At 45.7% G+C, this 27,747-nt stretch overlaps 1 protein-coding gene across 1 annotated transcript in view; it reads right to left on the reverse strand.

Annotated features, from left to right (window-relative positions):
• Positions 1-299: 299 nt before the first annotated feature.
• The window catches only part of OIT3 (oncoprotein induced transcript 3), a 51,618-nt gene continuing 24,170 nt past the window's right edge, over positions 300-27,747 (reverse strand). Inside the window, exons 5-9 of the mRNA XM_068255339.1 lie at positions 19,865-19,987; positions 17,149-17,309; positions 14,277-14,692; positions 5,917-6,016; positions 300-1,173 (exon numbers count right to left, since the gene is read on the reverse strand). Coding sequence (XP_068111440.1) covers positions 1,000-1,173; positions 5,917-6,016; positions 14,277-14,692; positions 17,149-17,309; positions 19,865-19,987 — 974 coding nt within the window. The 3' untranslated portion in view covers positions 300-999. The remainder of the gene's footprint in view (positions 1,174-5,916; positions 6,017-14,276; positions 14,693-17,148; positions 17,310-19,864; positions 19,988-27,747) is intronic.

The raw sequence follows: 27,747 nt of genomic DNA on the forward strand, positions 1-27,747 counted from the left end.
AAACTCTTTGAAGCACAGGGTTTTGTGGTGGCTGGATGGTGTGTGATGGCTGGATGGTGTAATGGTTAAGGGCTCTGCCTCTGACACAGGAGACCAGGGTTCGAATCACGGCTCTGCCTGTTTAGTAAGCCAGCACCTACTCAGTAGGAGACTTTAGGCAAGTCTCCCTAACACTGCTACTGCCTATAGAGCGCGCCCTAGTGGCTTCAGCTCTGGCGCTTTGAGTCCGCAAGGAGAAAAGCGCGATATAAATTTTATTTGTCTTTATCTAAGCTTGTAAATAACGATGGACGCAAAACTGAAAAATGCACCTTTATTTCCAAATAAAATATTGGCGCCATACATTGTGATAGGGACATAATTTAAATGGTGTAATAACCGGGACAAATGGGCAAATAAAATACATAGGTTTTCATTATGGTAGCATGTATTAATTTAAAGCTATAATGGCCGAAAACTGAAAAATAATGAATTCTTTCCATTTTTTTTCTTAATATTCTTATTAAAATGCATTTAGAAAAAAATAATTCTTAGCAAAATGTACCAACCAAAGAAAGCCTAATTGGTGGCGGAAAAAACAAGATACAGATCAATTTATTGTGATGAGTAGTGATAAAGTTATTTGCGAATGAATGGGAGGTGAAAATTGCTCTTATACATAAGGTAAAAAATACCAGTGGGCTGAAATGGTTATTGAGTCACATTGTTGACATGCATGTTTAATGTGCTATTGAGATGGTATTGGTGCTAAAAATGGTGCTCGTTTCACTTTAAGGCAGTCATCCATTGTTGACCCTTTTTCAAAAATCTATAACTCTGTCTTGCTGACGTGTAGTTTCTGTACAATGGGGCTTATCGAATGGGGCACCTACACACATTAGGCTGCTTTTCCCAGAAAACAAGGAGACAGAGGGTAATTATAAATATATACACACTGGGATTAGCTTTATATAGAAGAATGTATGTTATGTACAGTGCTGTGGATCTGGATGGGATTAGTTACTCCTCCAGGTCTATTATTATGGGGCCTCCAGTGAGAAGGTGGTTTCCTAGGTGAGTTGCTTCCTCTTCCATATGTGCTTCTCTGCGCATCCTTCTGCGGCAGCCTTGTGCACAGCGAGATCGCTCATCAGTGGCTCCGCAGACCAACACCTGGCAGTGCAGGAATACCTCCTACATGGGAAAACAATACACATTCACTTGTATCTGCAGAACAGTCATATTCACGCTCATCCCCAAAAACTCTGATATCCAAAAGTCCCACAGTCTATGTCCCCCAGCCTGCATTCTAACAGTAAAGCCTGGTACACATATGATTATCCAATCACTGATCAATTTTACCACCTCTATGTAGAATGAAGTTCCCTTGCACAATCTGCTCATAGTATTTAATATCGGTTGACCCTCATACAACAGAAAGGTGGTAAAATTGGTCATTGATTGGCCAATTATAATTGAAAATGTGTATCAGGCTTAAGGCCTCTTTTCCACGGATGTCTGAACTGCTCGTTTATCGAGTAGTTCTGCATTCCATTTGCTGACGCTAATTAAAATGCAGCCAAATGGCATTGGTTGTTATACAAAGCAGCTTAGGGTGACACAAATCAATCCCTGCCATGCACTGATGAGGACCAAAAGTCCGAAACAGGCTGTCTGCATGTGGGGTTGATGTGGCTCCGTAAAATTTAAAGCTATAGGCTTGCTAGACACCAGCGGTTCTGGTTGCTAACCGGGCTTTCAGGGGCATAAAGAGATAATTTGCATATTCAGTAGCGGTACATTGTGGGTAACCACAGATGTTCACTTAAAGCTGAATTATTGTAAATTCCTTCTGTTTTAAGAAGGCAAAGCAAACTAAGTTGTTATACCAAGCATGTCAAGCACTGACATGCAACAGTGTTACCCAGCAGCAAGAAAAGTCTTATGTCGTGTTTAAGCACGGCAAGCTCCATGCTTAGATGCAACTTCATGTGGGGCTGCCTGTCTGCCGCCTGTGTAGAGTGCTAAAAGCGCTTGACCGTTGGACAGCAGCAAACAAGCAGTGAATTCACTGCTTGTCCGATGCTCATGGGAAAGAGGCCTCGTAGAAATGATCAGCAGGGTCGTGATTTGATTCAAATGGTTTTGTAAATTGCATGCAGCTTGGAATTGGACCAATCAAATGTAGCCGCTACTGATTTGGACTGCACAAGTTTCAAGTTGTATCCAATCTGCAAAAAAAAAATAAACATCACAAAGTCTAAAAAATTGAGCATGTCATTCATCATCTCTAAACAACAAGTGCAACACCGTTTAATAAAATAAACCTATAAAATTTAAAAGCACTCACAAACATCAGGTGATTTCAATAGCATAGAGTTTTGACCGGGCTCTCCTCCGTGCGCAGCACCGGATCAGCGCTCAGCAAGATGTTGGCCCTCTCATGCAATCAAACTTCCCTGTGGTTCGTGGCTCCGCCTCCTCACACGTAGCTCCGACTGTGAGTGCTTTTAAATTTTATATGTATTTTTTTAAACGGTGTTGCACTATGAGAAGTATTATGTTTATTTGAGGTACTATTGGTCTAAAAGGAACGGATTAGTGCTACTCTGCAATGGGGGAACACAAAGTATTGCTACACAGGAAGAGGAAGCTTCCGTTTTGTGTAAGACACAGTGTGACTGCAGGAAGAAGTTCCTGTCTTGATGCAGGACACAGTGTGACTGCAGGGAGACGGCCAGACATCCGGGAAGTGGGCTTAAACCCTTTGCAGCGAGATTTGGCTCTATCTAAGAGTCAAAGGATCTGGTGAGTCTGATCATAAACTTTAGTACATGTGAATTTGCTCTGAGGGATCTCTGGATATTATTGTAGTATCGCTGAGAGACTGTATTACTGATTGCAGCATTACTGAGAGACTGGGTTCTGCTATACTGTGAATTGTATGCTGGCAGCGCTGTTGTATCTTCTTTTGCATTTCTTATGGGACACAGTGACCTATTACAATAGCGCACCGGCGGATATAAGATACCTTTGTGTGAACATAGCGCAGTGTATACAATTGTTTTTTTTCCTTCCTGGTAGAGGCAGAACTTTGCTCGGTAGCTCTGCCTCTGCTCCAGTCAATCTCCACCTCTACCCGCCCCTCTCCGTCTTCTTTCACTGAGAGGGGCGGAGAAAGGGGGATATCTGCGGAGATTGACTGAACTGGAGGCAGAGCTACAGCGCAAAGCTCTGCCTCCCCCTGGCAGCAAAATCCGCAACCTGGAAAGTTGTGGAATTTTGCCCAGGGATTTTGGGGCTATAACGAGATCATTCTGCCACGGGGATGCGGTGCTTCAACTATGGTCTTATTGCTGAAAAGGACTGGACAGTAAAAATACGTTTTTTTCATCGCTTCAGACTCTCTTTAAACAATGCAAATTGCATGGCTGTCCTACTTATCTGCCTATAATACTTTTAGACATAGACCCTGAACAAGCATGGGGATCAGCTGTTTGACTGGATTTGCTGCGTGCATGTTTAAGGTGTGTGTGATTCAGATACTAGCGCTAGGTTCACAGTGGGCTTTGCATTCCCTGTAACAGCAAAAACGCAACAAACCGGGCAAGCTGCGCTGCACATTATCCAAGGGTAGCCTCGTATACAGTGAAGCATACAATGAAAAGTGTGTTTCACTGTTACTGTTGACGCAGGCGTTTAGCAGTAACACACTGTATGAAATGCGTTGTGACGCCACACACGTTATACCGCAATGCACCAGCCACACTGTGAATGTCTCACTAGTGATGTATTGCAGTGTGGCAAGCCGTGTTGCATAGTGGACATTATGCTGCACTGCAACCTACCACTGTGAACGTAGCCTAATGATGCATGAATGATCAGCAGGACACCAGGCAAATGGTATTATATAACGGAAATAAATATGTCAGCCTTCATATCGCTCTCACTTCAGGTGTCCTTTAGCAGGAAGGAAGGCACCATGATTGGAAAATAATGTTGCATCAAGCAAATAGAAGACAAAATAAAACAGACCAGGTGTCTAAATCTATAGAATTTACAATATATACCGATACACATCACTATATAGGCAGATTAACACTGTTTTAGGTATTATAATTGGTAGTCTGTTATATGGCGTATAAGCGGACATATTCATACACAGTGCATTCAACAAATGCTATTGAGCCTTGCACTAGGCAGTGAATGGGCTACAATACACTATTTTACATTGCAGGTGTTTTACAGATATGCTCAGTTCACTGTGAGAGTCCAATTAGTGTGTGAATAGTGATGACTGGGCAGCAAATTATCACAGCTCAGACTGAGAACAACCTTTATTCCCACTGCAAACAACTGTTATCTAAAGCCCACAAACTGAACCAAGACCTCTTCAGTGATTTGTGAGAAGCCTGGGCTTTTATTGAACAGGCTAAAGAGCAAATGGCGCCACACAAAGTAGCACGTAGAAGTGATACACTGAATGATCCAACGTGACCAGATAGCTTCAGGACGGTGCAAAGACTGCAATCTGATTATTATATACTGAATCTGCAAATCAGGATCAAAGCAGAACTAAACAGTCTGGATTTCTATATTAGTTTGTGCATGCTGTTTTTGTTAGGGACAGATTTTTCGCTTTTCACCACCCAAGGGCAACTTTCACCAACTATCCCTCAAGAGTCTAAATGGAGTCTGCGCATGTCCTGTCGCACCACAAGTGTCTATATCACAGGACAAGAGCTGGTGACATCACAAGGTGTGGTAATTATAGTACAGTATATGTAAGCCTGCATTCCAAAAACAATGTTAAATGAATTGGTTACCTCAAAGATTGGCCTTAGACTATGGCAGAGATTAGATTGTGAGCTCCTCTGAGGACAGTTTGTGACATGACTATGTAAAAAGTACTGCAGAACATGTCAGCACTATATAAACACATAATTGTGCCCACTGATTCTAGCTACCCTGTAGTGCCCTCTACTTCCAGCTCCTCTGTGGTGCCCCCTGCTTCTAGTTTAGCTGTAGTGCCCCCTGCTGGTAGCTCTGCTGTATGGGGTTGATCCCCTGCCTCTGTATGGGGTTGATCCCTTGCTATATCTTATTGTAGTGCTCCCGGGCTGTGCTGTAGTGGTTCCCTGCTGTATGGTCTTCAGCTATGCTGTAGTGTTCCTCTGCTATTGTGGTCCCTCTGCTATAGTTGTACCTTGCTGTAGCTTTAGTAATCTGCTGTAGTGGTCCTTGTCACCTGTAAAGAGCTGTCAGTGGAGTGGCTGTAATATAGTTCTGTGTCCTACTGGAAACGTCTTCCTCCTACAACTTTGCGTCACCGGTGTCTGCTCTGCACTCCGCCTGTGCCAGCGACCATGATGCTAAGGGGAGGTGTGGAGAGCAGAGGAGACACAGAAAACTTGATGAGGAAGAAAGTGCTGGTGTGACAATTAACTATAAGACAGCTCAGAAACACCTCTCCCAGCAGTCCTAAGTCCAGTCCCTTCACAACAATCTGAGTTTGGTTATTGTATGTATGATACTACTTAATTTATGCGCTGATAGCTGTACAGTTAGCTGTGAAATTATGACTCCTCTTCCCTCTTTGGGCGACCTGGAGAGGGAAGAGGGAGGTGTTTAGGTGCAAAGAAAGACACAATTTCAGTTTCAGGTGAATGTGGAAACCAAGTAACACATTGCTTTCCAACCATTACTGGTTGAGGTAATCAGTTCCACTAACAAGGAGAAAATCAACATCAATAGTCATTGTTTTCCTGCATTAGGAGAGAATCTCCCTTTCACAATCATATCACCTTTCTGGCCAGTGTTACAAGCATATACACGCCATGTCTTGTTTGTCTATATGTGTATAAACATATTAATACAATACATGCTTAGAATTATGCGCTATGGAATAATTCTATATACTAAAGTTCCTGGCTTTACCTTGTTGTCTTTTCCTACAAATTTAAAGACTGGAACCTGGAAGTGCTTGGCAAGATGGTCTTTGGATGTGTATTGTTTCACAGTATCATCTGAGACACACCTGAAAAAAAGAAGTGAATTGCATTAAACGTAGCGAGAGATGGTGAATAGCACTGTTCTCATCAACAGGCGCTCAGCGTTGATGATACTGGAAGATGCTGTTTACTCCTATCTGTTATTGCCTGATGAAGCGGGTTTGTACCCCGCGAAATGCGTTCCACTTTATTTGGAGTATCCAATAAAATTGTTTTGACTGAAAATGAACAGTCGTATGTTCTGCTTGGAGGAGGTAAGTCCACCACTACCTCCTCTATTACCAAGATGGGTTTTTAAGTTCTTTTAGTGTTTTTTTTTATCCTGTTGGTGCCTCTGTTATCCTATTATCTGTTCTCATCTATGTACAGCCAAAAAGTAAGCTGGCTCTTATAGACTAATCAGCCACTAAACCAATCACCTAATATTATACGGGCTCCTCTTATGCCACCAAAACAGCTCTATTAATAAAACATCAATCGAGGCATGGACTTCTCTTGCACTAAGACATCAGCAAGAGAGACAATAGCAAGAGTGCTTCTATGGTGCAATACCGTTTTATTACACGTGGCATTTCACCAAGTTATGCACCTATCCAGCAATCCACTTATGCGTCAAACATCAGCGGTGGCCAGCAGAGATCGCTGTGTGAGGCACCGTGGGTCACTCCGTGAGGAGGCTCTGTGTGCTGGAAGTACAATGTGTTTCAACGACCAACAGGCGTCTTCATCGGGTCAGACCTCGCACGATGATCCCCGCTTGCCACGGTTGACATCCAAAGCATAAGTAGATTGCTGATCGCGTGAGATAAGCTTCTGGGGCGTAGCAATAGGGGGTGCAGAGGTAGCGGCCACATTGGGGCCCTTAGGCCAGAGGGGCCCCCCCTCAACTACAGTATTAGCTCTCTATTGACCCTGTGTTTTTATTTATTATTTATTTATTTATTGTATTTATAAAGCGCCAACATATTACGCAGCGCTGAACATTAATTTAGGTTACAGACAATATTTAGGGGTGACATACAGCAATATGACAATACAGGAATACAAGAAAACCAGATCACACACCATAGTATGAGTACCAGGTAATGCATAGTCAGTCACTCTATGGAGCATGGAGATTAGGCAAGTTAGGTTCACTCAGATGCATAGCATGGGTTCACAGTAATGGAGGTGCAAGATCAGGTAGGACACAAAAGGAGGAGGACCCTGCCCAAAGGCTTACAATCTAGAGGGAGATGTAAGGACATGAATGGTAGGGGACCAGAGTTCAGCTGTAGGTTTAGAGCACTTGTGAGGGGTAGTAGGCCAGAGTGAAAAGGTGAGTTTTGAGGGCTTTCTTGAAGATGTTGAAGGAGGGGGCTGCCCTAATGGGTGGAGGTAGGGAGTTCCATAGTGTTGGAGCAGCTCTTGAGAAGTCCTGGAGGCGTGCATGGGACTGGGTGATGCAGGGGGCGGTTAGGCGAAGTTCATTGGAAGAGCGGAGTGAGCGGCTAGGTGTGTACCTCTGAGTAAGATCGGAAATGTAGGTTGGACAGGTTTTGTGGACAGATTTGTAGGTCAGACACAGTATCTTGAATCTGATTCTGGACTGGATAGGAAGCCAGTGGAGGGATTCTAGGAGGGGATCTGCCGTGGTGGAGCGATGGGAGCAGTGGATAATTCTGGCTGCCGCATTCATGATGGACTGCAGTGGGGCTGTTCGGGTCATAGGGAGACCAGACAGCAGGGCATTGCAGTAGTCAAGGCGGGAAATTATGAGGGCATGGATGAGGAGTTTGGTGGTGGCAGAGGTCAGGAAAGGGCAAATCTTACAGATGTTAAGAAGGTGGAAGTTGCTGGACTTTGTGAGGTTTTGGATGTGGGAAGTGAAGGAAAGTGCGGAGTCCAGGGTGACACCCAGACAGCGGGCTTGAGAGGTAGGGCGAATGGTAGTGTGGTTAACAGTGACATGCACATCTGGAAGGTTCGTGGATGGCCGGGGTGGGAAGATCATAAATTCTGTTTTGTCTAGATTTAGTTTCAGGAACCTAACGGACATCCAGGAGGAGATGGCTGATAGGCAGGAGGAGACCTTGTCCATGGTAGTGGTGGATATGTCAAGGGTGTGGAGGTAGATCTGGGTGTCATCTGCATACAGATGATAGTTAAAACCCATTTAGGAGATAACCTTGCCAATGGAGGATGCGTATAGGGTGAACAGGAGGGGGCCAAGGACCGAACCTTGAGGGACTCCCACCGAGAGGTGGTTGGGGGAGGACTCATTGAAGGCGGTCGTGAAGGAGCGGTTGGAGAGGTAGGATGAAAGCCAGGAAAGGGAGAGATCGTGAATGCCCAAGGACTGGAGGGACTGGAGGAGTAGGGGATGATCTACTGTGTCAAAAGCTGCTGACAGGTCAAGGAGGAGGAGAATGGAGTATTTACCTTCAGCTTTAGCTAAGGCAAGGTCATTGACCACTTTGGTGAGAGCAGTTTCGGTTGAGTGGGCAGGCCGAAATCCAGTTTGGAGTGGGTCTAGCAGTGAGTTGGCATTGAGGTACTGGGTCAGGCGTTTGTGAACCAGACGCTCAAGGAGTTTTGAGGCAAAGGGGAGGAGGGAGATAGGACGGTAGTTGGAGGGTAGCAAGGGGTCGAGTGAGGGTTTCTTGAGCAGGGGTAGTACAGTGGCCTGCTTGAAGTCTGAGGGGAAGGTGCCTGTGGATAGGGAGAGGTTGAACAGGGTAGTGAGGACAGGGGCCAATTCCGTGAAGTGAGGCTGGAGTAAATCAGAAGGGATGGGGTCAAGGGGGGAAGTAGTGGTATGGGAAGTCTGCAGTAGTTGGTTGACTTCCTCGGTGGTAGTAGGAGTGAAGGATGTGAGGGGAGGATAGGGTGGAGGAGGAGCTGGTTGGGAGGGGGTGGGAGGTGGAGATTGGATATTTCCTGGCGGATGGAGACAATTTTGTTGGTGAAGTGGGTGGCTAAATCTGTGGCAGAGAGGGAGGAAACGGAGGGTGGGGGGGGGTGAGTTTAAGCAGGGAGTTGAAGGTGGCAAAAAGACGCCGGGGGTTGGAAGCTTGTGCTCCGATGAGCTTGGTAAAGTATTCCTGCTTCGCATGAGCAAGGGCAGTGTGGAACTGCAGCAGGTTGGTCTTGTACTGTAGGAAATCCTGGTTAAGTCTAGTTTTTCTCCATTTCCGTTCAGTGGCGCGTGTTTTCCTCTGGAGGATGCGAGTATGGGTAGTGTGCCAGGGCTGAGGGTTAGGGGGTCGGTTGCGGCGAAATATTGGTGGAGCAGCTTTCTCTAGGGCTGATGAGAGAGTTTGGCGATACTGAGCTGCAGCAAGATTAGGACAGGTTAGGGTGGGGAGAGTGGAGGAGAGGGCATGGAGGGGGTCAGCAAGGACACTAGGGTTGAGCTTGCGTAGGTCTCGCTGCCATCGACCAGGTGGGTGGGTGGCTAATTTTAAGGTGCCTTCCGTGAGGAGGTTGAAGGTGAGAAGGTGATGGTCTGAGGGTGGAAAGGGTGCGATGTCAAGGTCTGCAATGGTGGTGGATTTAGTGAATATAAGTGTTCATAATAATCACTTCTATAGATACTTTGAATAGTGGTAATCTTTAACAAACTGTTCCCCATCCCCTTCTTGCACCTCTAACACTGTAGTTGCCATTGGCAGGTTTTGGTGCGCCGTATCAATTGTTATGTATAGAGTGCTAGGGGGCCCCATTGTAAAACTTGCACTGGGGCCCACAGCTCCTTAGCTATGCCACTGATAAGCTTGCAAATCTATTTTATTCTGTAAGTGCATAATTTTGAACATGTAATAACACAGTATTCCGCAATAAAAGCGCTCTTGCTTTTGTCTTAAGTTACACCGAAGCCCAGGCCCGTTTCTAGGGGCCCGTGCAGCCGTGCGGCAGACCTGAGCGCAGAGGGAGGGGGCACTGTAATGGAGGGGGGAGCCGCAGCCTCGGGGAGGGCAGTCCGACCTCTCCCTCCCTTCCTCTCTCCAGGTCGCCCTCCATGCTCCAGAGTAATTAGCGCAGGGAAGTGTTATATGCAGCTACTCACCTCCCTGGTTCCAATCGCCGCTCACTCGCCGCTGGTCTTCTCCTCTCTGCATAGACGCTGGTACACACGCTGAACAGGAAGCAGTGTGTGTATCAGCGTCTATGCAGAGAGGAGAAGACCAGCGGCGAGTGAGCGGCGTTTGGAACCAGGGAGGTCAGTAGCTGCATATAACGCTTCCCTGCGCTAATTACTCTGCTGTCGGAGGGGGAGCACGGAGGGCGGCCTGGGGAGAAGAAGGGAGGGAGAGGTCAGGCCGCGGCTGCGGCTCCCCCCTCCATTATGAGGGGGAGCACCTACCTACCCACCTACCTAACCTATACTGGGGGAAACTACCCATATAACCTATACTGGGGGAACCTACCTACCTAACCCATACTGGGGGAATCTACCTACCTAACCCATACTGGGGGAATCTACCTACCTAGCCTATACTGGGGGAAGCTACCTATCTAAACTATACACTGGGGGCACCTACATATATAACCTATACTAGGGGGAACCTACCTATCTAACCTATACTGGGGCACCTACCTATACTGGGGGAACCTACCTATCCAACCCATACTGGGGGAACCTACCTATCTAAATTATACTGGGGCACCTACCTATACTGGGGGAACCTACCTATCCAACCCATACTGGGGGAACCTACCTATCTAAATTATACTGGGGAACCTACCTATGCTGGGGGAACCTACCTATCCAACCCATACTGGGGGAACCTACCTATCTAAATTATACTGGGGCACCTACCTATACTGGGGGAACCTACCTATCCAACCCATACTGGGGGAATCTAACCTATATGCGGGCACCTACCTAGCTAACCTATACTGCGGGCACCGACCTAGCTAACCTATACTGGGGGCGCCTACCTAGCTAGCCTATACTGCGGGCACCTACCTAACTAACCTATACTGGGGGCGCCTACCTAGCTACCCTATACTGGTGGCAACTATACTGGCTACCTATATTGGAGGCACCTACCTAACTAACCTATACTGGGGGCACCTACCTATCTAACCTATGCTGGGGGCAACTATTCTGGCTACCTATATTAGAGGCACCCACTTAACGAACCTGTACTGGGGGCAGCTACCTAGCTAACCTATACTGGGGTCACCTACCTATCTTACCTACGCTTGGGGCAACTATTCTGGCAACCTATATTAGAGGCACCCCCTAGCTAACCTGTACTGGGGCACCTAACTATCTAACCTATACCAGGGGCAACTGCCTATCTAACCTATAATGGGGGCAACTATACTGGATACCTATACTGGAGGCACATACCTGGCTAACCTATACTGTGGGCAATTATACGGGGGCACCTATGCCTGGCTACCCATACTGGAGAGACCTATAGCCCACTACCCATACTGGAGCACCTATGCCTGGCTACCTACACTGAGTGCAACTAGACCTGGCTAACCTATACCTGGCTCCACGGCGGGGGGGGGGGGGGGGGGGCACAATTTTTACACTGTTGCCCTGGGTGCATTTTAGCGTAGAAACTGTCCTGCCGAAGCTCATATCAGTTAGAGCTGCTCTGGAAGATATTGTTTTATTGAACAATAGTTGAAGTTTCCTTGAAGCCTCAAGGAAAGGAACATTACCAGTTAATTTCAACAAATACCCTTTTTTTCTACATATTCTAAGTTCCTTACATTCAGCGCACACAGAACTGTTGCTGTGTTTTGCACCAAGACATTAGCAGTCGATCTTTTAAGCCTTCAGCCATCAGGACTAATGTTGCCAACAGTGTTTAGGTAAGTGGAGTGTGTCAAAGTATCAGCTAAAGGAAAAGATGATACATCAGAGCGGGCCACCTTCTCATGCACGGTACACACCCTTTCAATTTTTGATAAGCCAATCATTGGCCAGTTTGACCACTTCCATGTAGTATGAGAGCTTACTTACACAATCTGTTCATATTATGCAGAATCAGAGGTGCTCAGATACCCCCAATCCCGAATCGGAGTGATCACGAATTCGTCTCCGCCCACTAACGAATTGACTCGAGTAGAAAGGAATATCCGACTCAAGAGCGGTTTTGAGTTGAAAAACCGCATGTAATCACAAATCATGAGTCGGTATTCATGATTAAAAACCCACCGACTAACGGTTAATAGCAAAGCTCTTACATGCAAAATTTTTCAAAAAGACCTTATAGTTTTTGAGAAAATCAATGTTTAAATTTCAAAGGAAAAAGTATACATTTAAATGTGGTAAATACATTAACTGTCATTTATCGCTTTTAAATGCATACTTTTTTCATTTGAAACTTTAAAATCGATTTTCTCAAAAATTTTCTCAAAAACCCTTTCCTCTTGTTCCCACTGTTCTTCTTAACATATCTGACAAATTTGGGGTTTCTAGCATGTAAGGGGGCTTTGCTATTAACCGCTAAAGTCGTCAGGTTTTTAATGACAAATACCGACTAGTGATCACGAGTTGGGTAACGAGTGCATTCATGATCGGCATTCGTGATTAAGAGCCAATCACTAATGCCAATTACGACCTCGTGATCACAAAAAACGGCTTGTGATCATGAGTTACTCGTGATCACGAGCTCTTGATGAGTACCACTATGCAGAATCTACTGGCCCTGATACTACATGGAGGTGGTAAAATTGATCAGTGATTGGCTAATCAAAATTACACTCATATACCCATTGTAGGTGCTTTATGTGATGGGCAGAAGTCAGTATGGGCATGCTGGTCTACAGCTACATAGGTCCATTATACAGTAAGCTATGATGCACTGTGTATTCTGATGATGGGCTGCATATTCAGTGATTTTCTCCTATGGTAGTTCTTCTGTGCAATCTGACTAGTCTGATGAAGCTCTGCTGCATCAGTGAGCCCCGGGAGGTACCAGCCACTGCATACAGGCAACACCCCACAATACCTGTGGCTTTAATGAATGGGTCACTCACAATTGTAAAAACTGCAGTTTTGCCACTTTTGTAAAATGCATGCAGCGATGGTCTGGGACTGGTGCATTTTCAGGTGGCATCTGGAATTCAGCATAGTGTAAAAAAAAATGCAATGTCATCAGTCAGAACCCAAATACTGTATATGGCTAATCTTTCAAGTGTGTAGAAATTACTAACCAATCATATGCTGCTTTCTGAGGCAAAAGTTATACCTCCTGACCTTTCTCAACTGCCTCAGGTCATGTGCCAAATTGAAAAACAAAATGGGATATTTAGCTAACAAAGAAACTCGACAAAAAAAGGTAACATTTGCACTCATTTCTTATGCTGCTACCATATGGTATATGTTGATCTGTGCCTAGAGCTGGGTTTTAAAATACCCTTGAAGGTGTATTGATCACCCTATTAAATCAGCCATTTTGTACGCAGTGTGACATGCCGAAGAATAGCTGCGAATAATGTAATTGCATCACATGAGGCAACATGCTCACTAATGCCTGTGAATGGACATGGCAAAGGCTAACATCATGAAGAGAAGGTGCCTTTGGGTCTGCCGACAGGTGTGCTGTAAATGTCATTATATGAAAATGAAATACTGAACTGTACTGATGCATGCATGAAATAGAGGCGTGAGGAAAATGGGAGCGGGGCAAAGCCGAAATCTGTATACACGATAAAGACGTTCTGAACTGGGCGCAGGGTGAAGCTGAAAAATGTAAGCAGTAAGTACCGACCATAATAATATTGCCAAATGAAAATTGTTGTTAACGATAATAAAACAGAAAATCTTAACAATATTTTACTACAGCTGAATTCCCCCCCTACTCTCACACAGAACCCTTACCCCCCGCCCCCAGGGCGGTGTCTAACACTAAAACCTCCCCCGGTGGTGCCTAACCCTGAGACACCCCCCCCCCCCCTCCAGTGATGCCTAATCCTAAGACCACCCCTTTGGTGGTACCTAACCCTAACTAACCCCACACAAACACCCTTCCTGACTCCTAACCATCCCCCCTGCACAAACACCCTTCCATATTTATATATGATATATTTGATAACGTAAAAACTTTTCATGTTCTAATGTTAAAAACAATATTTATCGGGTGCCCACATTTCTGCTTTATGAGACGTATTAACAATATTTGCGTTTGCGATGGGGCCCCCAAAATCGTCCATTAGCCACGGGTGCCCAAATTTCCTTTTACTGTACTGATCACATTATCTAGTGAGCTAGATAAAATATTACCTGAATTCCTAGAGCAACAGACTGAAGCACTAAGCAACCAGCACAGCACTTACCCATCTTGGATGAGGTAGTATTTGAGGATCTCATCAATTTTGGAGGTGGGTGTGGCATAGCAGCTCTCCACCAGGGTCTCCAGGCCGTTCACACGCGTCAGTGGCTCAACGCCAAAGTAAAGAGAGTCTCTGAGTTTCAGCACTGGCTTTGTTTCTTTGTAGGACTCATCAAAGTCTTTATCTTTAAATATCTCTAGTGTGAATGGGAAGGTGCCTCGGCTTTTGCCCATAATCTGCAGTGGTGAGTTCTTCAGGTTGGGCACATAGCCCTCCGAGATGGTGTACAGTCTGGGGAACTCACAGGTTATAGGAATGAGGATCTTGCTGGTGCGAATTATAATGTCACCGTTACTTCCTGGGGTCTGCTTGGGCATCCCAGTAACCAGATTTGTGGCAATAATCTTATCACTCACTACCTGCAATGCCCAGAAATAAGCAAATATAGATAATGTAAGAGTTAGGTGGAAATATACTGTATGTTAAATACTGACAATGTTGGAATGAATAAATCTACCCAGTAGGGCTTACCCTCCGCCCAAAGCCTGTGAAAAAAAGAAATTTAGATTTTTCATGTTTATACTAAACGGAAGGATTTAGGGGGGGGGGGGGGAGTTAATGCAAAAGCACATTGCGGTGTGAAACAAACCTTTGCTTTTAACACCTGTCCTGAGATTTATTTATTATTTATTTATTGTATTTATAAAGCGCCAACATATTACGCAGCGCTGGACAATAAATCGGGATACATACAATATTTAGGGGTGACATACAGCAAAATGACAATACCTGAATACAAGAAAGACCAGTTCATGCAGCACAGTATGAGTACAAGGTAATGGTTAGTCAGTCACTGGAGGGGAGCATGGAGATTAGGCAAGTTAAGTTGACTCAGATGCCTAGCCTAGATGGTCCTTTGGGTTCACAGTAATGGAGGTGCATGATCAGGTTGGACACAAAAGGAGGAGCCCAAAGGCTTACAATCTAAAGGGAGAGGTAGGGACACGAGAGGTAGGAGACCAGAGTTCAGCTGTGGGTTTAGAGCACTTGTGAGGGGTAGTAGGCCAGAGTGAAAAGGTGAGTTTTGAGGGCTTTCTTGAAGATGTTGAAGGAGGGGGCTGCCCTAATGGGTGGAGGTAGGAAGTTCCATAGTGTTGGAGCAGATCTTGAGAAGTCCTGGAGGCGTGCATGGGACTGGGTGATGCGGGGGGCGGTTAGGCGAAGTTCATGATGAGTTAATCATAATAATTGCTGGTGAACCAGTGCACTAGCTGTCCGTGACTGTGTGATGTACATCTACTGTTTAATGGTCATGTGATTGACCACTGCATAGTGGAACTGACAAACCATAATTCATATGCTTCACTCACATGTTCTGGTCAGAAACATGCAGCCCATGCCCCGTACTCTCCTGTACTAGCTACCTCTACTACAGACATCCAAGGAAACCTCCAGTGTCTGGGGAAATTGGAAGCATTTCTGAAGTCACTTAAAATGGAACATTTGGGGCTCTTTCAGATGCACTGCTGACATTGGTACAGTATACTACCTATCAGCAGCTACTGTGTACATGACCAGCTGCAAGCATCCAACACCTGCGGTTGTCCCATGCATGTACATATGTGCAGGCAGCAGCCCCCCATTAGACTTGATATGGAGTGGTGTTTTTTTCTACCAGACAGTAACCGCAGAATGTGCCTACAGCAAACAGGCATGTGGTTTGAAATGTTCCCATTTGGCTGCATTATAGAGCAAACTGGAGGTGCTCGCTCCCTGCAGTTGGGCACTCCAAGTTCGTGCATGCAGCTGTATTAAGACACTCTACTATAGACCTGAAGAAGCGGGCAGGTCCCGCAATATGCGTCGTTCTTATTGTGTCAATAAAATTAGATTACATACATTTCCCATACCTTCAGTCGCAGGTAAGACTGTTTCAATACTCAGAGTTGAATGCATACAACCGTTGGGGTGCCTCATCCCAATTTGTATACAGTTCTACTCTCTCCCCAGGGGTGTACCCTGTGATAATTATCCAGCAGTTACTTTGTTTTTTTGAAAGTGACCCCACATTTCCCAGGGAAGATTTCCATTCTGCATGCAGACAGTATTCTCCACTTGCCTGATACAGTGCTCAGCAACCCAGTTTTGTAAGTAGTATTTGATTCATATGTTTTGCCATTGCCTGAAAATACTACACTATGGTGAGTTCATGGTGTTCTCAGTTTCTCTTTTCCTTCTGGTCACTGAGGTTCATCACCCAAATTCCATTCACTGGATACACCTCACAAATGCATTAAACAAGCCATTTTGCCATCATCTATCAAAGTTTGTTGTTGTTTTTCCTCACCCCCTTTTATAAAGAGGAGGCACTTAGTAATGAAGGCTAAAAAAATCATTTTTTATTCTGTTCCCTTGCTTTACCATACAAACGGCATCCCCTGTAACACCAGTCAGCATCAGAAATTGGCACACCCCAATCTCCCAGGTGATGCCGTTATGTGCTGAGGTCTGTTTGTAGCAGAGTCTAAATAATATTCCCCTTCCACTGCTGACTGAAAGCTGCATCACTGTGACACCAAGAGTGGAGGAAAGAGGGCATATTATTTAGACGCTGCTACCAACAGACCTCAGCACATAATAGCGTCCCCTGGGTGGATGGACTTTGCCATTGTCCAATAGTGATTGCAGTTACATGGGACACCATTTGCATGGCAAAGCAGGGGAATACTTTACTACGCTAACCACACATTACTAAGTCCCTTCTCTTTATAAAAAGGGTTCAGGAAAAAAACACAAACTTTGATAGTATTCCTTTAATTGAAACTCCATATTTTGCATTTTTCCATTCATTTGCACTCTTGCCCTTTTGCTTTACCTTGATAACTGTCCCACATGTTTTCATGGTGAAGTTAATATTGACATGGGTTCCATTGGAAGTCCCCTTGCAGGAAGAGTTGGAGAGGGACAACTCCAGTCCTCCGACGATGTCCTTTGGCACTGACACCTCTATGTGGCTGGCTTTACAGATCACTGGAACTGAGTAAAAAAGCAGGGCGAATTGAAAGACATGATGGACAAAGAGGCATGTTAGTGGTTAACGTTATTCCTATCTACACATTTACATTCAGCTGCAGCACAAGATAGGTAGAAGCAGGTCACACATTCAGAAAATACAATTTGCAATAACGTCTATCGCCTGCTAGTGGGAAAATCCCAGGTGGGAATTGGTGGCAGGATTAAATGTTCTATTGGAGACAGGTCTCTGTAACGAAGCAGAACAATCACTTTCTGCAGGTCAACAGTGCCTCACTAACTTCCCACCAGCTCTCATTGTGAATGACAAGTACTTCTAACAATGTCAAGGTGCCATCAGGGAGCAGCGTTATGGTTCAAACAGAAGTCAAAAACTTTATAGCCGACAGAGAAAAATAATATGCTTGGTATTGTATATACACAGCTCAATGTTCAGAAAGATGCAAGAACAACCCTAAATCTTCTGTTTTCTGAAGCTGCTGACACAGTAACAGTTAACTACAAGTAATCTGGCTGCCGTCATTCAAAAACTGGCAGTTTATGGAGTGAAAACGACTACAGTGTATGCCGGCCCCGACTCTCAAACAGGAAAATGTATTATGCATATTTATTACCTATTGTTTCTTGTTGATAGTTCAGAGACTGGAAAAGCCTGAGCTTTATTATGCAAACTGCCCCCCACCCTCCCCATCTGGTATGGAAAGGAGTATTTACCTTCCCCAATCTGCTCAAAAGACCCCCAAGACTCTTATGCAAATTTTGAGATAGGCGGTGATATTCCTTCTTTGCTAATATCCCAGAAGCCCTTGAGGACCGCAGTGTTAAACCCCCCTAAAGACCAGGCAATGTTTAATTCAATTGGCCACTGCAGCTTTAAGGCCAAGCTGCATGGCCGCAAAATACAGCACACAAGTGATTCCCCCCCCCTTTTCTCCCCACCAACAGAGCTCTCTGTTGGTGGGGTCTGATGCCCCCCCCCCCCAATGTTTGTTTGTTTGTTTATGTTTTTTTATATAAAAAGTGTTTTTTTTTATTTCATTGTAAACCCCCCTTCCTCCCCCCGCCAGCCAATTCCCGTGATCAGCTGTCATAGGTTTCAGCCTATGACAGCCGATCACCTCTGTGTCTCAGGAAGGGAAAGCCGTGTCACATGGCTTTCCCCAGTACAGCGTTGCTGCAGATCGCAGAGCTGTACATGTAATTAGACGGCGATTGTGCCATCTAACAGTCTCCCAAGCGGCGGTAAGACTGAATGCTCCGCTCCGCCCACCACGCAGGAGATGCGCGCACCCTGCGCGCGATCTCCTGCAAAACAGAGCGCCAGGACTTTACGCCGATCGGAGTTAGGCGGTCCTGGGGCTGCCGCCGCAGCCACGCCCATCGGCGTGGCGTGGTCGGCTAGAGGTTAAAGGGAACTGAGCAGCATTTTAAGCCCCCAGGGTATCTCAATAGCACATTAAAAATGCATGCTAACAATGTGGATCATTACTAATGTAATTCCATTCTACCTCTTCTTTTTACATTTAAATGTTTGTTAGAGGCTTTTATTGCCCTACTTCCAGGGCCTGCCATCCACAGAAAGAACAGGCAGATAAGTAGATAAGTACTACTGTAATTAGCAGTAGCAATGACCAAATCAAAACTTTCATTAGCAGGGGGAATGGGGAGATAGGATACTGTACTTCAAACAGTTTAGAGAAGTCACTTATTGATTACATTGGCACTTTCCCCTAGATAAATAAGGGCAGAGGTAAGGGGAGGGGGAAAAATAGCTCCTACAGCTATTGGAAACAAGGACAAACTGCAGAAAAAAAACTGCCTGGATCCCTATAACGCCCTTCTCAAACCAGTGGCAAAACTATGAGGACATGGACCCCAGTGCAAATTTTACAACCGGTCCCAAGGCGAGCCACAGTGTGAGCAGAAGAAAAATTATGGTTTGTTATAAACTGCCACTATTTAAAGTACATATAGAGGTGATCTTTATCACTATAGCACCACTAAAGAACAAATGCAGCAACTGGAGTAGGGCCAATGTGCCCCTTCAGTCCAAGGGCCCTGTTGCAACCTCTGGAACTCCTATTGCTACACCAAATATGACTTGCAGGTCTAAAAACAAACTAACTAACTAAACATGTTTCAACAACTGTTGATAAAACGGTTAAAGCAAAGCTGTGAACAAATTTAGATACTTACCTCAGGAGGAGGAAGCCTCTGGGTCCTCCACAGGTCTTCCCTGTCCTTCACTTACCTCGGGAGGAGGAAGCCTCTGGGTCCTCCACAGGTCTTCCCTGTCCTTTTCCACCAAGCCGTTCCAGCACTGAGGCCCCCAAGCACTGCCGAAATGTGCCTACGAATGCCCAACATGTACCCAATCACGCTTGGCTTTTTCTGCCGAAGCAGGTCAGTGCTACTGCGCATGCGTAAGGGAACAGAGCTGAAACAGGGCTGGTGGAAGAGCACAAGGTAAGTACTCAAGTTGGGCACTTTTTTTCATGTTTCCTTTAAAGAAAAATAAAGCACAGTAATACATGTACCAGATTGTAAATTAAACCCACCTTGACATGTATGGTTATCATCGGACATAATAAGACCTCGTGGGCACTGACACTGATAGGTATTGCCAAATGGAACACAGCTGTGACTACAGCCTCCGCTACTGTTCTGACAGCCTTCGACATCTAAGAAAGACAGTTTGGTCAGATTATAAACTGATATCAACAAAAACATGCTGGAAAATAATATTAGAAATTGCATGAATGTAGTCTATAAATAAGTAAAGTCCATCATAGAAATACAGATTTTGTAGTTGGTGGTCACTTTCCCTATAGGCTCCAGCTGTCACAGAGACCAAAAGACAATGCTTATGCCAGAGTTTTATTTTAACCATCCAGATCATAGACGATAAAGCCATGTGAGTGAAAAGAGATCATTGTAAGTAGGAATACACATCTGGTTATGATAACAAGGACTGCCCACTTCCAGAGACTCTCTGCCCACATCCTGCATGTCACCTCCACAGATGAGGAGAGTAAACTCTACATCCTACTGGGGAAGAGAAAACAACCGTGCAAATAGCTGCCCGATATGTCACTACCTGCAGGAATGGTTTTAGATTTTTTGCTGCCTGATGCAAACTTGTGAGGACGCGCCCCCAACCTCGATTTGGAATGATCGCACAGCACCCGACAATTTACTCTGCTTCATTTAATGTTCTCAAATGACATGCTGAAGCTCAACACACAAGCACATTGGCTAGCTGTGAGTCTGTGACAAACAAACTGCTCACCCTCAGCCATTCCATTCCTCCTCAGGAAGGTACACACAGTACAAAAATGCTGCCCCTGAAATCTGCGCCTGATGCAAATGTTTCACCTTGCTTCATGAGAGAACTGGCCCTGACTACCTGCCACCAACTGAGAGGAACATGATACCCCATGGACTGTATACACTTTATCCTGCCCCCTATACCCCTCTCCCCTATGGACTGTATGTAGCAGCCCCCTATACCATCCCTTATATCCTCCACACCCTTATGGGCTGTGTGAGGATCTATGTGGTGATGATGATATATACGGTAATATGCAGAACATAGCAGCCATATTGTATCTCGTGGAAGCCATATTTTCACCTTTTCTGCCTGTGTCATATGTGTATGTCTGCTCAAAGCCAGCTGGCTTCAGGGTAATTAGACACCTGGCTGCTACTGTGAGTGTCGGTATGTAAATATAAATTAAATCTGCATTCTATTAGGGACTGTCTACCTAGCCTCTAATTAGGAGATGGCTACTTAGGACAATAGGCAGCCATGTCCTTACCTTTGATCTGCTATGAAATACTGTATCATATGTGTATGTCTGCTAAAAGCCAGTCTGGCTTTGGGGGAAGCTGTGATTGTCTGTATGTCAATGAAACTACATTTGCATTCAGTTCCTCTGGATACAGGTAATTAGGTAACGACCCTCTATTCTGTCCTGGATCTTGCATTGCTTTAAACTTTGTGTATATGTAAACAAGCCAATATACAATCCAGACTAAATGAGTCTGGACAGTTGGAAGCTAAGATAGGCACGTTTGAAGTTTACATATGACAGCCTGCTGGAAGTGTGTGAAGTGTTTTGAAGTCTATGTGTATAAACAGGAAAAGCTTTGAAGTGGCATGTCACAGCCAGAAAGGATATGACACGCATTCTGTGAAAACCTTCTGAAGAAATTAAAAGTATATCTGGAATTTTACCCCCGGGCTACACATCGGACTATATAAGTTGGTCTAGGACCTTCACAACTGGTAGTTCTTTGGAGATAGCAAAACGCTAGGACTAACCTGGTCTGACCAGAACAGCGTTCTCCTCGCAACAACGCTCAGATCTATATGCTGGTAACATTTATTCCCATTTATTTTATGCAAACTGTCTTGTGTATCTTTGTAACTTTTATTTTGTAATTTTTACTTTGTCTTTTTGTAAATCTTTTTTCCAGCTCGGACAAAGATGTCCCCACTTGGCTAGCTTTTACAGGTTCTTTCAAATGTGGATACAATACCTGCAAATATTGCCGTGTGCATGGTCCGACTCGTGAGATAGTATCTACCTTAAAAAATACAGTATTTCAAATAAAGCAGTATATTAACTGCAATACAAATAATGTGGTTTATCTCATCGTTTGCACCATTTGCAAACTACAATATGTGGGCTGTACCACACGACCACTACGACAACGCATCACTGAGCACTTTAATGGACCTTCACACTGCCTCAGAAATGAATCCTATATCTCCCAGGTTTCCAGTGTGTCCAAGCACTTTTTGAATGTACATCAGGGAGATATGAAAGGATTCATTTTTCGGGGAATAGAGAGAATTACGAGATCAATTAGAGGTGGCGACACTTACAGGCTTTTACGCAAAAGAGAGGCATTATGAGCCTTTTGTAATCATATACATATAACAAATGTTTATGTATTGTTGATAAAACTTGACTTGTCTTGCTATCTTGGTGTGATTTAATGTAACTTTGTATATTGGCTTAGCCATTTTATATTGTTATATGTGTATGTCACTTTAAGTCCAGCAGCCACACACCCCTGTCTTGGGGGATGGCTTAGGACTATTTAAACTGGCATTTTTGCACTATTGTGTAAGCTATGATTAAGAAGCCATTAGCTCCAATACGCGTCAGCTGTTTTAACCTTGTGTATCCACTGATGTGACAATAAATGGAGACTTTTTTCACCCAGCCATCGGTGTAGCGGAACCTCTTTTCTCTGCTGTCCATGTGAGTTTTGTGGATCCTTGGCTCCCTTTGGCTTGCTAGTAGGTGCTTGCAGCGAGTTCACACACTTCCATTTTTGCATATATTCTTGTCTGCACTGTTACACTTTTTGGAATATTAACTACTTGCCGATTGCGCACTCATACCGCGCGTCGGCAAAGTGGCAGCTGCAGGACCAGCGGCGTCGCCGGCTGCAGGCTAATTAATCAGGAAGCAGCCGCTCTTGCAAGCGGCTGCTTCCTGTCAATTCACGGCGGGGGGCTCCGTGAATAGCCTGTGGGCCGCCGATCGCGGCTCGCAGGCTAAATGTAAACACAAGCGGAAATAATCCGCTTTGTTTACATTTTTACAACGCTGCTACAGTAGCAGCGCTGTAGTAGATCAGCGATCCCCGGCCAATCAGCGGCCGGGGATCGCTGTCACAAGACAGCGGGGAGCCTATTAGAGGCTGCACAGGACAGATCCGTTCCTGTGCAGCCTCCGATCTCTCGGGCAGGGAGGGAGAAGAGGGAGGGGGAGAATGTCACCGCGGAGGGGGGCTTTGAGGTGCCCCCCCCCCCCGCCACCCACAGCATGCAGAAGCGATCAGACCCCCCCAGCACATCATCCCCCTAGGGGGGAAAAAAGGGGGGCGATCTGATCGCTCTGCATGCCAGCTGATCTGTGCTGGGGGCTGTAGAGCCCACCCAGCACAGATCTGAAAATACAGCACTGGTCCTTAACCACTTGAGGACCCACCCTTTACCCCCCCTTAAGGACCAGCGCTAGTTTGATTGATCTGTGCTGGGTGGGCTCTGCAGCCCCCAGCACAGATCAGGGTGCAGGCAGGGAGATCAGATTGCCCCCCTTTTTTCCCCCCTATGGGGATGATGTGCTGGGGGGGTCTGATCTCTGCTGCCTGCGAGTGGCTGGCGGGGGGGGCACCTCAAAGCCCCCCTCCGCGGCGAAATGCTCCCCCTCCCTCTCCTACCTGGCCCCCTGTGGTAAGCCAGGCTGCACAGGACGCTATCCGTCCTGTGCAGCCAGTGACAGGCTGTCTCCTGTCACATGGCGGCGATCCCCGGCCGCTGATTGGCCGGGGATCGCCGATCTGCCTTACGGCGCTGCTGCGCAGCAGCGCCGTACAAATGTAAACAAAGCGGATTATTTCCGCTTGTGTTTACATCTAGCCTGCGAGCCGCCATCGGCGGCCCGCAGGATATTCACGGAGCCCCCCGCCGTGATTTGACAGGAAGCAGCCGCTCGCACGAGCGGCTGCTTCCTGATTAATTAGGCTGCAGCTGGCGACGCAGTACTGCGTCGCTGGTCCTGCAGCTGCCACTTTGCCGACGCACGTTATGAGTGTGCGGTCGGCAAGTGGTTAAGGGGGGGTAAAGGCTAGGTCCTCAAGTGGTTAAATATTTATTTAATAAGTTTGACTTCTGCTGTACTAAGCCAACGCTCATAGCCTAGTCTAGAGAGAGTCTGCAGTGTAACTTGCGGTACAAGTTCAGTGCCTGATTGTGTCTTGCTACTGTACGATTGTATTGTGTGTGTGTGTGGCGTTATCATGTTTGGCCCAAGCGCACAGCTGACCCAAATACGAAAACGCGGACTGCGTGCAGATCACTCGACAGCAGAGTGGGAATCGTGAAGTGTCTAGCAGCAGCTAGTGGTGGCAGTGAGAAGTGCTTTGAGGGGCGACAGCCTTGTTGTAGCTTGACTAAGGCTGCTTCCCCTCTCGATCTGGTCAAACCCGCAGTCGGAAACCGGGTCCTGACAGGCTATATACCCTAACACCTTATACCCTTCCCTTATTCTACCCCCCCCCCCCCACACACACACGTTAATGCTAATGTTTTGCTCTGCTAATGCTAAATGTATGTGGTCCTGCCAATAAAGCTTTTTTGGATTTGATAATGGAAGCTGCGAGACAATGATGGTGTTACCCAGATGCTGCTATCACTTCTATGCATTTCAGCAACAGGAACTGAAACTTAAATAAAAGCGGGCGTTGCTCAGGCTAATATGAGAATAAGAAAATTTATAGTTGCTCTTCGGGGGATACTTAACTGGCTGGTAATGGAGAGAGGAATAAGTATGTGTGAGATTAGCATGACATACTTATTATTGTGATTAATGCCCATGCTGTGGTAGATTCTGATTTTCTCTTTGAGTTTCAATAGCTTTACAAACTGTGGTTTCATTACCATTACGAGGCTTATGCTGGAACTACATGGACAGTTTTCTTTTCGGCATTCAAACCTCATTAATCTCATTAAACACGTGAAGGCGTTAACCCATAACACAAGTAAACATTTGTAGCAGGCAGGATATTTGTGATGTTCCACCGGTGGCCATGAGAGCATGTCCTTATAGAGAGCCAGGGGACACAATTAACTTTCTAATAATAGCCAGAACTGGGGACAATGAAGAGTGATGTTAAAGAAATGTGATGTGCTGAGACTGGAGAAAATTGGAGAGCCTAAAAAATCTAGGTGGGACTTGCTAATGAGTTGCTAAAGTTGAGTCATAGCCAGGGCAGTTTCTAGGCTAAATTGCACACAGGGCGAGGCTGTAAAAATTACGCCCCCTTCCCCCCTGCCCCCGTGAACTCGCAAACTCTTACTCTTTAGGGACAGTCATACAGCCACAGGTCACAAGTAGATCTGCCTACTTACTAGTGACCAGCTGTTCATCCAAGGGGAAGCAGGGACCAGGAAAACACACAGGCGAAGAGAGCCCGGAAAGCCAACTCCTCCATGGGTGCCACGCACTGACAGCCTGCAGTACCGCTACAAGACATCAGGTGTCATCATGCGGTGGTGACGTGATGATGATTTGACGTCTGACGCAGTCAGCCCAGGAGGAGTCAAGGAAGGTGATTGTGCTGGTAATCGTCTTTCTTCTTCCATTTGCCTGCACCATGTGCCACCAGCTCCCTTGTGGTTATGCCCTTCTGTCTGCGCCCCCCTTCTTCCACTTGCCGATCTGTGCCCGGGGCGGTCGCACTGCCCAAGAAACAGCCCTGGTCATAGCAGACCATAGCAAGGGATTGCTAAAAGGCTAGTGAAATAGTAGTGAATGTGAGCCAAATATACCAACCTGCCCTGCAGTGCACAGCTTTTCTACTAAACGTAGTGCAATTATTATGAATTTTTTTCCCTAGGTGTTGTAATTATGGTGGAAAAGGCCCCAAAGCCACTGAAGGGCCCAGAGTCCAGGGAGGTCCGCTTCTCCCTGCCCCCCAGTCCAGGAGACTCCAGCACTCCTTTGGCAGTCACAGTCTTTCCCCCAACCCCTAAAATTGTAGAGTTGCACAGTATACCTGTAGTTATATGGCTTGCTCCAGTCCCGGAATTGCTGCTCTTCCCTGCAGCTCACTCTCCCCATCCTGTTAGTCTTGTCCTGTATTGAGTATTGTCACATGACAGGCAAGAACGACTAGGAGGGGAGAGCATGAAAATGGGTGGCTGCATGAAAAAGCATGAATCCCAGTGCTGGAGAGCATAATATAATTATATCTTCACTGCACTACTCTGCATTTAAAGGGAAGGTTCAAGCAAAATAAAAAAAATGAGTTTCACTTACCTGGGGCTTCTACCAGCCCCATGCAGCAATCCTGTGCCCTCCTAGTCACTCACTGCTGCTCCAGTCCCCCGCTGGCAGCATGCCGACCTCGGAGGTCGGGGGCTGCATTGCGTACATTTTTACGCATTCCCGCTAATGCAGGAACATTAACACATACATTTTTACGTGTTACTCTTTCAATGCGTAAATTTTTACGCATTGAACCAGTAATGCGTAAAAATGTATGTGTTAATGTTCCTGCACTAGCGGGAATGCGTAAAAATGTACGCAATGCGTCCCGCCGACCTCCGAGGTCGGCATGCTGCCAGCGGGGGACTGGAGCAGCAGTGAGTGACTACGAGGGCACAGGATGGCTGCATGGGGCTGGTAGAAGCCCCAGGTAAGTAAAACTCATTTTTTTATTTTGCTTGGACATTCCCTTTAAGGGGGGCCACACTTGCACTGGAAGGTGGAAGTGGAAACCATGCTTATTATTTTGTGGGAAATTGCTGCCATACCTGTGAATAGGGGCAGGGTGGAGAGATGGAGGCAGCACTTATGTGTGTGTTGGGGGGAGGGGGGATGCTGGAGTGTAGTCCCAGATGCTGTGTGGAAAGGAGCAATGGAGGCTGTTATTGAGGGCGAGGGTTGGTGATGGCATTCCCTGTAGGAAAGATAATGGCGTACATTAGCAGCACCCATTATGGGAGGGTGGGAATAGGGGCCACACTTGTCAGAAGGTGTATGATGACAATTTTGTGGGTGATATTGTGACTGAACTTGGATCAAAATGGGGAGAGGGTGGAAATGCAGAAAGGAGAGGGCCTTCAGGGTTTTGCTGTGGGTCATTGGTTTGTAGTTACATCCCTAGTTTTAATGCAGGATCATGCATGCTATAGCAATAACATGCCTGCTGTTTCAATGAGACCCGCTGGTTATTTTTAACCATCTGAAATTTTGGATCTATATCTGAGATAGTACTCACCGATCATTTGAAAATGTACTAGCACCATGTGTACTCAGGTCCTTTCCTACATCCCCCCCTTAAAAGGATCCAAGCAGCTTTTGTTCTGCAGTATGTCCTGGCTTCTAATAGCTGTTGGAGCTGCCACCACCCCAACACACACACACCTCGCCTCTGTCCTTAATTATCCAGTGGAAGGTGTGAAGGTAGTCAATGTGACTTCTCTAAACTGTTTGAAGCACAGTTTCCCTCTCCCCATCCCCTCTGATCAAAGCTTTTATTTACTCATTGCTACTGCTAATTACAGCAGTCCTTATCTGCCTTCTATTTCTGCGGACGGCAGGCCATGGAAGTAGGGCAATAAAAGTCTCCAACAAACATTAAGGCCTCTTGCACACTACATGTGATTCAAATTTTTTATATGATCAGATTTTTTTATTCTGATTAAAAGTACTACATGCTGCAGCATTTTTTAATATGAATTAAAAATCGGATCGTATAAAAAAATCGGAATCGCATGTAGTGTGCAAGAGGCCTGAAATGTAAAAAGAAATAGAGGAATGATTTTTTAGTAATGAGCCACACTGTTAGCAGGCATTTTTAATGTGCTATTGAGATACCATTAGGGCTAAAAATGCTGCTCGATTCACTTTAAGTC

The sequence above is a fragment of the Hyperolius riggenbachi genome, chromosome 10, assembly GCF_040937935.1.
Source record: "Hyperolius riggenbachi isolate aHypRig1 chromosome 10, aHypRig1.pri, whole genome shotgun sequence".
NCBI lineage: Eukaryota > Metazoa > Chordata > Amphibia > Anura > Hyperoliidae > Hyperolius > Hyperolius riggenbachi.